The sequence below is a fragment of the Carica papaya genome, chromosome 4, assembly GCF_054855325.1.
Source record: "Carica papaya isolate Zhongbai chromosome 4, ASM5485532v1, whole genome shotgun sequence".
Classification (NCBI taxonomy): domain Eukaryota; kingdom Viridiplantae; phylum Streptophyta; class Magnoliopsida; order Brassicales; family Caricaceae; genus Carica; species Carica papaya.
Genome location: NC_142312.1, coordinates 8,703,392 through 8,717,760, shown reverse-complemented (window position 1 = coordinate 8,717,760; position 14,369 = coordinate 8,703,392). Strand labels below are relative to the sequence as shown.

Below are 14,369 nucleotides of genomic sequence, written 5' to 3'. Positions count from 1 at the left end.
TATTACACTCATTACATATCAAATCTCTGATGTTTCATGTGACAAGTATACCAACTTTTCCTCTAGCCTTTAATACCTTTCTTTCTCCTCCTCGGGTTCTTCCTTTCGTGTTTCAGTTTGTGATTGAGATCAACTGGTATATTAAGCAAATTCTGCTGTGGTGCCCTATTGTTTCTAACCTATGGTGCACAATTTATGGGTGGATAGGTATCAATTGGGTTATTTCGGGTTCGGTCAGGGGGGAGATTTGGGCTTGAGATGGTTTATATGTAAAAAAAAAATATTGTTAACATCATCTCTTTGATTGTTTTTTGTGTGAATTGGAAAGAGCGCAATAGAAGAGTTTTTGATAGCATAGAGAGTAGTTTTAATAGATTAATTGATAGGTGGATACACTTATTTGGGTCAATTGTGCTTGGTCATGATATCATAAATAATGGGGATTTTGAGAATGTCATTGACACTCTAATTTCATTGTAGAGGTTTTTTGTAAATAGGTGGTACCCCCTTTTTTGGTGTCTTGTGAATAATACTTTACATTTTTTATTTCAAAAAAAAATTGTACCCTTAATGAGTGGAGGAATATGCCACAAAAACACACTTAGTGATCCTAGGATCGAGTTTCCTGCTTTGAGATTGATGTATATGAATGTAGACAACACACTCAAAACACAAGGGATAAGGTTATTGGTGACCGGGATCTTTTGAAAGAATATGCTAGAACTTCCATTAGACTTCGGATGTGTAGTATTCGAGAGAGTGGTTGATAAGATATGTAACAATTAACACGGCTTCCTCCCAGTAGTATTTAGGAACATAATTTTGAAACAAGAAGGCATGTATAGTAGTAAGCAAGTGACTGTTTTTACTTATGGGACTCCATTTTCTTTTGGAGTATAGACACAGGAAAACTCATAAGCAGTTTATTCCAAAACCATAACTACTGGGAGGAAGCTGTGTTGATTGTCGCGTACTTTAAAAACTAAACAAAGAACTGTAACTGTACAAAGCAAAAGTCAATACAAGTGTTCATCAACAACCCCTGCGAGCTAAGTGTATTCTCCTCACTGGCTGGTTGAGGACTTTCTAGTTCAAGGTCGTATGGAATAAGCAAACTGGTACCTGAAAGACATTTCTCTCAGGATGATATTTGGTATTTAGAATTTATAAGTTTCTCATTGTGTGATTAATAGGGGTTCTATTTGCTGGGTTATGGAATCTTTGGTAGGAGAGGGATGCGAAAATTTTAAGGATAGGTCTTGGTCATCTAATGACTTTTGGGAGATGGTGGTCTTTATGGTCTATAGCCTTTTCTGCGGAATTTCTTTATCCACTTTATGCTTGCTATGATGTATCAATGGTAAATTTACTTTGTTTCTTTTCAAGGGTAGCTTATCCTCCTTTAGTTTATATTTTATTCTCCCTTCTAATGGCTTTTTTTTTTTCTTTTATCAAGAAAACAAAAATCTAAAATTTGTCTTCCTGTTAAATGATTGAAATATGATGCTTCATGTCCTTTTGTATAGGTTTGATATCAAATCAGAGGATTAATATTTGCTCCCATATATGCAGATTGGAGAGATTTCTAATCCAATCATTCTTGATTGGACAATAGCCCAGCATGCTCATATCTTGGAATGGACAGGACGAGCATTGGATCTTGAGGTTGGTTCCCATTTTGTAGCACTATTAGTTGTTCTTGTTATTTGCTTGCTAGTTTGATGGTTTTAATAGCTTGTGATACTTCAGAACTCATTAACCACAAATGATAATTCTGCGTTAGAAAAGATTGATATAAATGAGCTAAAAATATATATTCTTGTGCAATTTAGGGAGACTAAATTTCTTCTATATTGAGAGGAGGATGTACATGGGCATATATAGTTGTTACAAACAGAAAAATAGGAAAAAAATTATAGTAAATAAAATTAAAAGGCGATAAATTCACCCATGTTATGTTATTTGATTCCCAATAGAAACAATATTGGGTAGACTATTCAAACACAAATTAGATTATTTATTTGATTGTAGAGATGTAGGCACTAATTTGATATTTAGTAAATTTTCTCAAAATGTTATGTTCAAGTTATCTTTTTCCTACATCAATTGTTGTCGAAACCTAACTTAGATTTGTGATGTAACCATAATTTTTCATCAAATTTCACAGCGTAGTCCTAAATGGCAGAGACACCCTAAACCCTAGGAATTATAGAATAACGCGCACGAAAGTCAGACCATTCTTCTGCAAGCGTTCACTCACCACCATTAAGGGATGGGTGACACCACCAAGACCATCAACAGTAGAAGGAGCCAGTGAGCCTACCTACCAATTCTCAGTCTGTAACTCCAGTAGAAATTACCATATCTCGAGTCAAATTGAGGTTGTTGTTGCCTTGCTAGTTATCAATTTGCCTAACCATGTTTGAACTTGCGACATCAGAGGACCCCATAGCCAGAAGCCCAACAAGCAACAATGATTAGAAGGGTGCATCCATCTCTCATGTGTCGGAAGCTACAAGTGCAACCCTGTGTGAGCTGTTCCTTGAGCTAACCCGTGTCTTGAGCTAAGCCATTTCTAGAGACAACTCACTTTTAGCCAAGCTGATTCCTAACGTTAAGTTACGTCGAAGCCAAGCCAAGCTTTCAAGTGAGCTATTTGCTTGCCATTTTTAACTCGAAATTTTTGCAATTTTATTTGAGAAATTGTGCTACACATTGACCTTGATTCGTTAGGCAATCTTTCTCTTCCTCACTTTAGCCTTATCTTAAGCCACTAGCAATACTCTTTCCTTGACCCTTACTTTTTTTGCCTCTTGAAAAAGAAAAAACCCTCAATTTTACCTGTTATGTTTTCACATTCTTATATTTATTGTTGATTTGAAGAAAAAGAGGACTTTGAATGGGTCCAAAGCATGGTGAATCTTGTCATATTCTCTTAGTTACATACTATCAGACATATGATTCAGTTGCAAATGGTAAAATACGAGATAATTTATATGAAGTTTTTTTAATTAGTATAGACATTGTTTAGGCACTACATTCTCTAGAAGCATATTTCTTACATAATAGTTGCTATCTTATGGAAATCTAATATTATTTTCCAAGGCTTAAAGTAGTGGTGACAAGTATTCCAGATGGAAGGAAAAAGAAATCATAGGAAGAATATCGCAATTCATATCATTCTAAAGCTTATTTTCAGTATTTAAACATGGATACTCCAAGAATTAAAGTAATAAGATTGACATGTTTGAGGGGATAAGGAGCCCGAGGAGATCGAGGGGATGCCAAATTTAATTTTCAAATATGCAAAAATCTTGCCACATACTTTGTTGTGGCACCAAAATGAAAACATCTTGCTTTGAGGAGGAATTTGTGGAGATCAATCAGCAATTATAAACTTAGTCATTACTTATAACGCACAGATGGGAGTGGAAATTGAATTGTGAGCTAGGTCCCAAAGCCAACTCAGATAAATACCAGAAATTTGACTTACAAGGAGGTTGTCTCTGATGGGCTAGGCTTCTCTCCAGTAAAACAGGCCCCAGATCCATGGCTTTAGCCCTCTCCCAATCAAAAAGGCCAGCTGTGGGTTCCCCAACTCCGAACTAGAATCTCATTTTTTTGACCTAAGCGGGCACACTAGAGGTTTGGCTTAGTAAAAATCAACTGCACAAGGGATAGAAAATGTTGAAATCAATTATAGTTTGTGGGGTCGATCACACTCAGCCTGACAAATATCCATTGTAAATGGAAACACAGGACATGCAGAGTGATTGAGCCGCCCGATCTTAAACATTCTCTGGGATAACTGAGAACTGAAACTGTTGATCAAACAGTGGACAGAAAAGCAGGTCCTGGAATTGAAACTGTTGATCGACCAGGCCTGTCCCTGTGCTATGGGAAGGTGTTCTCTTCATAGGGCTATGGTGTATATGGTTTTCTTGTAATTCTACAATCTTTAACAACATATATACTTCTTACACTGAACATTGGGAGAGGATTACCTTCTTGGCTTCCTTATGGGCCAAAGCACATGGTTACTTTCATAACATTAGCATCTCTAATCTCCACCGTCGAATGGAACTTATTTAGTTACTGCATGTAGCCTTTTTATTGTGTTTGGTGATTTCTTTCTTTTCCTGGCCTTTTTTTGGATTGTTTTCTTCTTTTATTTCTTGAGAAGGATGTTGTTAGATGTCTTTGACGTGCCTATCTGATCTAAGAAAGAAAGAAGGAGAGAAGAGAGAAGAAAAGAGGAGGAGAAAAGAAACAGAGAGAGAAAACTGAGAAGTATTTCTTATTCTTTTCCCTTGATGCATATAAGCATAGAAATTTTATAGGCTTAAACAAGAATATTTGCAGTGAGGATCATGCGACCGTTTTGGCCCTAGTGGCGGCCATGGGATGGTGATGGCAGACTCTACTGGTGAAAGAAACCTTAGAAGAAACCCTAACCCTAAATGTTCCACAAAAATACTTTTTTGCCCCTTTTTTGTAATTTTTTTCTTTCTTTACCCTTGATATCCTAAAAATGCCATTCCCTTGAATATCAACCTTGTCCTTAAAATTCAGTTCTGAAAACTTTTCTTTCAAGGGTCCCCTCTGTAACAATCTCCTACAAGACCATTACTGCTTTACTTGTGCAACGGTGTCCTGGGAAGAGCCTGTCTTCATACTTGTAGCTAGCAGTCATTGCTCTTCTAGGTTCCATATCCCTTCTTGTGGCTCGAGGCGGTTGATCATAAATTTTTGTTTCAGATTCGTTTGAAATTTTGTCAATTTTGCCAACAAAATATGAACTTCGAGACATTTCTATCATATATTGTTTTTGGAGTAAGGGTTGTTCAAGGGCTTGATTAAGTGTGCGAGACTTGAGTAGTCTTATCATTGGTTATAGTTCCGGTTTGAGACCATTGATGAAACTGGATGTAAAGAATTTTTTCGAAAGAGCGGAGTTATCTGCATCCATGAGAGAGTAGTGTTCAAATTATTCTTGATAGGCGAGAACAATACGTGTTTGAGATAATTTGTTGAACTTTTCTATCAAACGTTTCGCAATGGTCCCACGAATTTACAAATAAAATACTCACTATAGATGGTATCAAATTTGGCTAGCCACTCATAATGCCATTCATTATCTTCTCTCAAATATAAAGATGCAATCTATACCTTTTGCTCGTCAGGAGTGTTGTGGATTACAAAGTATTTTTTATATCTTCTAACCCACCCACGAGAGTTTACCCCTTCAAAAGAGGAAGTTTCACCTTAAGAGGTGAGATAGGTCGAGTTGAACTGATTTAGGGAAGCGTGACGGGTGGGCCGGTCGGGTCTAGGGGCTCCATTGCGCCCGTTCGGTTCATCACTGGATTAGGTGGGGTCAAATCGGGTCGAGTCAGGTCAGGCCAATTCAGTCCACCTCTTCCACAAATTTGGCTCAGTTTTTCTCAAGCATACCAGTCTTCATAAGGTGTGAAAACCCTAAGCCAATTGTGCCGCTTAGGACGGGAAGCAGACCTCCCTACGAGCACGCATTTGTCGCTGGCTTCGGACGGTCTTCCGAGGATGTTCGGAACCTTAAGCAATTTGCATTGCTCGGGAGGGAAGCAATCTCCCTCCTCCCACGCATCCACTGGCAGCTTCGACCAGTCTTCTGTGGGCATCCTGCGGAGCCAATCCATGATAATGTTCAACTGTTGAAATTTTCTATAAAGGAAGAAAGTTTATGATTGACGTCCTTCACAGTGAGTTCGAGCGTTTTAGGATTCTCCAGCTCGGCCACCATCATTGCCTTCCCTTTTGACCGAATACAAGTTACGACTCCGACGAAGGACTCGGCCAGTTCCTTCTGTAATACCACTTTGTCAGATGTCTTTGTCATGTCTATCTGATTTGAGAAAGAAAGAAGGAGAGAAAAAGAGAGGAGAGAAGAAGAGAGGAGGAGAAGAGAAACAAAGAGGGAAAATTGAGAAGTATTTCTTATTCTTTTTCCTCGATGCATACAAAGATAAAATATAGTCTTTTCTAGGCTTAAACAACAGTGTTTGCGGTGAGGATCACAAGGCCGTTTTTGGCCCCAGCGGCGGTCGCAAGATGGTGACGACAGACTCTATTGGTAAAAGAAACTATGACCCTAAATGTTCTGCAAAAAGACTTTTTGCTCATTGTTTGTAATTTTTCCTTTTTAGCCTTAATATCTTGACATATGTCTCATTCTCAGTAAAGTCTTCTTTTATCAAAAAAAAAAAGAGATTAACATGTTTGAAAAAGATGATTGAAAGGCACTCAGTTCAAGAAAATCTAAGATTTTTTGTCACAGAAGAGCCTCACATATTTGGAAGTCCAGTAAAACATGATGATCAAGTAAAGGATGACAAGTTGAATAAACTGGAGAGTGAATAAAATTCTATGAAAGTGCTACAACTTAGTGATCAAGAATTAAACAATGATCTTGAAAGTTTAAACGTCAAATGTTGTAATTGAGGAAAGAGATTGTAGAAGATGTTATAATTCCTATCACTCATGTTAAGTTACCTAGCGATGGATTTTCTAATTTAGTAGCAAGCTATGATATTGCCCAAAACATACATTTTCTACTTGATTTTTGCTCTATGATTGTGAAAGAAGCCTTGAATGAAGAGAGTAAAATAATTTTTTTTTTTGCAACCAATATCAACAAGAAGAGTTTGGTGGTTCTTCCATTTCTAGATTTTCTCATGCCTAATTGTTTTATTGCTCTTCCGGATCCATGATTTTGGAAGTAATTTTTTCTTTTACTCATGACAATCTTAAGTTTCACAAGTTTCAATTGTTTGGAAGACAAATTTTAGTTTTCAACCAATATCAATAATAAGAGTTTGGTGACTCTTCCATTTCTTGATTTTCTCATGCCTAATTGTTTCATTGCTCTTTCAGAATTCATGATTTTGGTAGCATTTTTTCTTTTGCTCATGAAAATCTTATGTTTAACAAGTTTCAAATGTTAGGAAGGCAAGTTTCAGTTTCAATTGTCATTCTACTTCGACATTTTAAAACTCAAGGTTGAGTTCTCACCAAGTGGGTAAAATGTGCAGATTAAGAAGATTATAAACTGGACATATTTCAATACTAAAAGATACTCATGTAATTATAATATTTATGTATTTCTAAGGCTAGCTTATTTAGGAACTATTACCTTTAGGCTTATTACTAGTGTGAGGTTATCATTTCCTTTTTGGTTAAGATTATATTTACTTATTCTATGTGGTAGGTTATTATTCAATCAACTAACTTGTTTTTCTACTCAATAGTTTTTCAGGTAGATTTAAAATTTTTTATGTTGATCGTATTTTAATATCTATAGATAGAGTATCCTAAAATATGTGTTGCATGTTCTATTCATAGGATTGTACAAACATTGTGTTAATAAGTTTATTTAAGATATGAGATCTCCAATTTAGTTCTTAATAAACTTCCTGTAAATTTTGTGGTCAAACTTTTTTTGTCCTACATCAGGAGGAAAGCACTGAGTTAGGAGTTCCTAGGTTTTGAAAGAAGGGGTTGTGAGACATTTCACACTCCTAAAATATTGCCCCAAAACAATGTTGTGGAGAAAATGAACATTAGAACCTTTGTATATAGGTTTTGCACCCCCTTGGTGCATGTAATTAATGATACACATCACAGTTTATATTATTTTCCCCAGACACTTTTGTGATCAGTTGTTATTAAAATCCCACAACTTTTCCACGATAGTTGCTTTGAATATCTCTTGTTGACCAAATTGACACCATTTCTCCATTGTTTTAAAATGGAAGAAGTTAGAAAGATCTTTTAAACATAATTGGGTTTAATTGAACAAATTAAGACTCTAACGTCTGATTATAAAGGATGAATGCCTTTGTCCTATCACTGTGCAGCTAAATTTTTGGGATTTTTTGTAATATGCAGGATTGGGATCCTTTGTCATTTCAGCAAAAACAGGCAGCATCAATAGTTGAAGTTTTTAGGATTATAGAAGAGGTATGGCATTTCTCCTGGTAAACTATTAGAGATCCTTCAAAGAATGGTTCAAGCTGAATTACAATCCACGTAGCCTTGCCAATAGTTAAGATCGAGACCGCTTTGCAAAGTTGTTTGAAACCTTCTTTCTTGCCCTTGTACAAGGATGAAGTCGATCAGCCTTGTTCTTGCCATTTTCTAGGAAAATTACTTTGTTTCATTCGTTTTTATTATTGAGTTTCCTATGATGATGTTTTTTCACATTTCTACATTTCCGTTAATTTGCAGACAGTGGATCAGTTCTTTGGCTTGAACCTCCCTGTGAATATCACACATTTACAAGCTCTTCTATCTATAGTTTACCATAGCTTAGATGCCTATCTGCTGAGAGTTCGAAAACAGTTAGGTAAACTCCATATGTTTTCTCCGCTGTATCTGTGGTTGCATTTAAATTATGCTTTTTGCTGCTTTGGAATTTTAAAGTTGTAGCTACCTTAGTAAACAATTGAATGAAACTCTTGGAAGCTTTTAGTTGTTGGGCCGTTACATTTATTTTTCTTTCTTGTGGGGTTTGGCACTCGTGTGAAGACTTCCTCTTGAGGACCTTAAAATGATTCTATCTTTTCTCCCCTTGTTTTGATTCTTAAAAGGATGGTGACCGAGGGGGATGGTTGCAGAATCTCAAAATTTATATAAGTTGTCGAAGATGTAGCCTCATCATTGGCACAGTGAGAGCAATTTCCTGGTGCATCTCTACCATGGCCACCTCAGGCATCTTGTCTGCGTCAGCTTCTCTTCCTTGAACTTTACCTCTTACTTTGACGATCAAGGATGAGTTATTAATGCTAGGATCTCAAGAAACTCATACAGATATCCTTAGAGGTAGATCACACAAACAGTGCATAGATTTTAGTAAGAAGAACAAGTTCTTCTTTTGTAAAATTAGTGAGCTTAGGCTCAAAATATCGTTTTAATCTTTCCAAGAAACACATAGGTTAGTAATTGCTCCTGTTGCTTTTGCATAGCCGTCATATCCGCTCTTATATGTTGGTTCGATCCAAAAAGGTATTGTGTAACTAATTGCTTATCATGTAGGACCTAAACAATGCAACAGAGAAACTACATGAGCATAGTTCTGGGATTCTTGATATATTTACATATTTCCTTAGATAACTAAGATGGATGCACATATCAAGAACATTACATCCCATTTGGTTCCGTCGTAAACTCACACAATAATGCTCTTGTTGGCAAGGATCAAATTTTATGTTAATGCAGAATCAATCAAATGTCAATATTTACTTGTTCAGTAAGGTATATTTTGACTGATCTAACCTACAGTAAGCAATGATGCCCATTCAAATGATTATAAGTTACAGATAATAGGAATTCTATTTCTATATGATTTACAGTTTATTCACAGTTATGGACAAGATCAGGATTTTAGTAGCTTTAGGATTTTATTTAGAGTATAGTTTCTCTGAGTATTAAGTTTTCTTTAGGATTCTTTAATGGATTGAAATTTTATGTTTAAGCACTATAAATACTATTGAAATATTACTTTTGAAATCAAGCTTGTATTGACTAGATTATCATGAGAATTTCCTCAAATATGTCAGTTATTTTGATGTAATTGAATCTTATTTGTGATGCTTAAGAGTCTCTTTCTTAGTTCTCATGTCTAAGAGATTTTCACAAGTTCTTAAGTAGCCAAATTGATTCAAGTAAAAGATGCTTAAGAATTTCTTTCTTTGTCTTGTTGCTTTCATCATCTCTGTAATCTCTCCTTGTATCACAATATTTTGATTAATAGGTTCTTTGTTTTGAGAGAAATCATTCTCTGTATATGCACTTCTTTTGCAACCTCAATGACTGAGAATCTACCAACATATCATCTTTGATTCTTTTGCTTGGACCTTGCATTCATTATTCTCAGACTAGTGATAGAGTTTGGACTCTTAATCCTTTGGGTATTTACAGTTGCAAATCTTTCTTCATTCATCTCATCTATAGTTGTAGCTACTAGCTATTTCTAGAAGGTGAAACTTCCCTCTAAGGTTAAGGTTTTTGCTTAGGTAGCTTTCTGAAGAAACTTTGAACTAATGATGAATAGCTAGTTCGAGGTTTATTCGTGTTCTCTCTTCAGATCTTTGTGTGATGTCATGATCCCAAATTAGGGCTAAGACTAGTGTTAAGGAATATGTCGGTTTAAAGCCACCAAGACCGTAGCAGGTCTTAGGCCTTTAGGCGTTACTCTTGTTTGATTGTATGCAGTGATATCTATTTGATTAGAAGAGAAATTAAATGTTGATAGTGACTAAGAATCATTTTGTAAAGCTTCTGTAGCATTTTAAAATTCATTCCTTTGTTCGCATTTAGGGGTTGCCAAGAAGTACCATATGAGAATTTGCCCAAGTTCATGATATATTCATCTCTGGGACAAGTCGTTAGGCATCCTCGTCAATCTGCAATGTAACAATTATTTTCATATGGAGAATTGTGTTCACGTTTCTTCTATTTTCTGCATGGTTTATGGAGGAGGATGTCTTATTCTCCAGTACTGTAGTTCTTTTTTACCAATCTCAATAAAATTTACTTTTATATTAAAGAAAAAGGAAAAATAAGAGGTTGATAAAGATACTCCTGTTTATCCTTGGTTCGTCCACCTATGTGGCCTTATTGTGAATGCAGCAGAACTCTCCCTAAAATTAAGAGTATTGCACCACTACTGTACGAAAAGGAAAAAACAAGGACAGACTGTCAAGAACTGTTACCAAGTGTAATTAGGGTAAATGATATATTAATAAAATATTTACAAATATAATAAATTGCATGTTTTCTTTTATTGTTCACAAAAGTATGTATAGATAAGGCTCTATACTCAATAATAAAAATATTCATTCTTCCATATGATATCAAAATTTTAGGAAAAATACTCTTAACTCCATTTTATAAACTTTAATTGGTCTTCATTATAAAAATAAGAAAAACAAAAAACCCTAAAAGAAGTCAGTCTTTATAACCCGCCACCATCACCACCATTGCTGACCTTCATAGCCGGCCACCAACAAAGCTCGGCTGCTCTAGCCACTGCTTCCTATAGTTGTGTGCCAGCGTAACCGCGCATCTTGCCTAGTCCTACATACACCCCTAGCAACGGCCATACAACCAACCATGTGCAAGCCCCCCAGCCGTGCACTGGCCACCTAGCTGCCCACCCAGCTGTGCATCAGCCACCCAGCCATGCGCCTACAAATCCAGCTGCATGCTTGCCAGCCACACACCTAACCTCTTATTGCGCCTGCTCCACCACTCCTTAACCAGTAGCACGTTAAAGAAAAGGTAAATTACACATTTTATAATTAATTGTAATTTGTTTATTTCCTTTTTCATAATAGAAAACGTATATATAGATTTGAAATATTCTCTACTCATTAAACCATTCTTGACATGATCATAGTTTTAAGTTGAGAAATCCTAAACTCTTTTACAAATCTTATTCGGCCTCCATTACCAAAATAAGAGAACCCTAAAGGTAAAAGAGGTCAGCCTTTATAACCCGCCACCATCACCACCATTGCCCTTCATAGCCGGCCACCAACAAAAGCTCAGCTGCTCTAGCCACTGCTTTTTATAGTTGTGCGCTAGAGTAGCCGCGAATCTCACCTAGTTGCACATCCACACCTAGTAACCGGCCGTGCAACCAACCTTGGGCAAGGCCCCCAGCCATGCACTGCCACCTAGCAACCCACCCTGCTGTGCGTAAGCCACCCAGCCATGTGCCTGCCATCCAGCTGCATGCTTGCCAGCCACACACCTGACCTCCTATTGCACCTGCTTCGGCTGCTCCTCAACCAGTAGCATGTTAAAGAAAAGGTAAATTACACCTTTTATAATAAATTATAATTTATTGTGTATTTTTTTTTCATCCCAGAAAACCTATATATAGACGTGTACTATTCACTAGAATACTCATTAAACCATTCTTGACATGATGAGAGTTTTAGGTTAAAAAATTCTAAACTCTTTTACAAATCCTATTCGGCCTCTTTTACCGAAATAAGAGAACTTTAAAGGGATCAGTTTTCATTGTCGGCCACCACAACCCTTGTCTCTGGCCATCTCCACCAAGACTGGCATTCATTGCCAAGTCTAGTTTGCCTAATCTAGCCATGCATAGCATTGGACTCGGTCACACGTGCAGTCCATCCAGACATGCAACCCTTACTGCCATCTACATTATTAACCTCCTGCCCATTAGTGTTTTTGACTTCAAAAGTCTTCTAAAGCACTTCAAAAGTCTTTTAAATCACTTCAAAAATTTTACGAAGCATTGTGTCACAACTCATCTAGTCCCTCGCATATTTGAATGTGTTATCTTTGTTCATATTCATTTCCATCAAAGAGAGAAACTTGATCCTTAAGCCATTAAATGTGTATTTGTGGGATACTACTTTCAAAACGAGTACAAATATTACTATCTGTCTGCCCAAAAATTTTATGTGTTTGCAAATATTACATTTATGAAATAAAAATTTTACTTTACCCAACCTTATTTTCAAGGGAACCTGTATTAGAAGATAAGGATATGAAATTCTTAATAGGTTTTTCCTACTATATTTACCACACAACCTTTTACCAAACACCTCAACACCATCAATATAAAAAATTCATATACTTAAAAGATTATACTAGACCCTTAGTTTCATAAGGTGTAGAAGATGCCAAATACTGAGTCTAAGTCGATCCAAGAATCCATCCTTAATCCTGAAATTGAGTTAAGTCTCAAAAAACCTATATAATCTGATAATGATATACTTATTATAGTTCATAAAAGTACAAATAATGCATAAAAACATCTTTTATCCTATCTTGCCGTTTGTGTCATTTAATAAGTGCTCTTTGTTCCATAAAAAATTTTCAAAAGTTTAAATAATTAATCTATTATTGACACAATCTAAAGCATTATGAATAGGTGGATCTACCCAAATGTAAAAAATCAGTGGAATTCAAATGGATTTTTACTATCACATATAAAGCAGATATAATAATTGAGAAATATAAAACAAGATTGGTGGCAAATGGTTGTACACAAACATATGAGATTGATTACCAAGACATTTTTGCACCAGTAGTCAAGATGAACACTGTGCGAATCTTGTTGTCATTAGTTGCTCACTTTGATTGGCAACTACAATGATATAATGTGAAAAGAAAATCTTCTTGCATGAAAATTTAGAAGAAGAAACCTACATAGATATTTCATTAAGATTTGATGGAGAAGCAAACTCATAGATATATAAGCTAAATAAGACTTTGTGCAGATTGAAGTAGTCGCTAAGAGCATCGTTTTGTAGGTTCACAAGGGTAATGGTGGATCTGGGATTTAAGCAGGATCAAGGAGATTATACTCTGTTCATAAAAAACGTTCAGAGATAGAGGAAGTTACAGTTTTTCTAGTATACATTAATGACATTATTGTAATAGAAGATAATGAGAAAGGAATTTGATAATAAAATAGTGTCTGATAAAAGAATTTGAAATCAAAACACTTGTTAAATTGAAGTATTTTTTGTCAATTGAAATCACCACTCAAAATGCTAGATTTTTATTTTTCAGTAGAAGTATATTTATGACCTGTTGAATGGTATTAGCAAGTTAACATGCAAACCAAGTAGCACTTCTATTGATCTTAACTCGCATATTAGAAATGACAAGATAAAATACACTAATAAATAAGGAAATATATTAGAGATTAGTTGGGAGATTGATATAGATATATACTATATATAGCTATCCCCACATGCAACGAGTGTTATAAGTCAATTCATATGCAGTTCAAAGAAATACACTTGCAAGTCGCCTATAGATTATTTGTATTATCTTAAAGAGTCACCTAAAAAATGCATTATATCTAGGAAGAGTGATAAATTATTCATAGAAGTTTATACTGGTGCAGATTATACAAAGTCAGTCATAGATAGAAGATCTATCATAGGATACTGTATCTTCCTTGGGGGCAACTTAGTCACCTTGAGAAGTAAAAATCAAATGTAGTTGTGAGATCAAGTGCAGAATTAGAATTTTGAGTAATAACACAAGAATATGTAAATTATTATAGATAAAAAGAATCTTAGAAGATCTTATAATTAAGTGGGAAAACCATGTGCGCCTATACTATGACAATAAATTGGTCATAAGCATTACTCATAATTCGATATAAGACAATTGGATCAAACATATTGAGATCAATAGGCATTTTATACAAGTAAAACTTAACAACGGACTAATACATACCCCATATATGCCCACCAATTCCCAACTGACAAATGTATTAATTAAAGACTTAAGCAATTTAACATTTGAAACTCTTATTGGCAAGATAGAGATGG

General features: G+C 35.6%; 1 protein-coding gene across 4 annotated transcripts in view; it reads left to right on the top strand.

The window, feature by feature from the left end:
* Nucleotides 1-14,369, top strand: part of LOC110812759 (DNA topoisomerase 4 subunit B (DUF810)) — a 104,138-nt gene that overhangs the window by 47,974 nt on the left and 41,795 nt on the right. For all 4 annotated transcript variants that reach the window (XM_088217735.1, XM_088217733.1, XM_088217732.1 and 1 more), the window contains 3 exons: nt 1,573-1,665; nt 7,927-7,998; nt 8,266-8,383. In XM_088217735.1, coding sequence (XP_088073861.1) covers nt 1,573-1,665; nt 7,927-7,998; nt 8,266-8,383 — 283 coding nt within the window. The remainder of the gene's footprint in view (nt 1-1,572; nt 1,666-7,926; nt 7,999-8,265; nt 8,384-14,369) is intronic.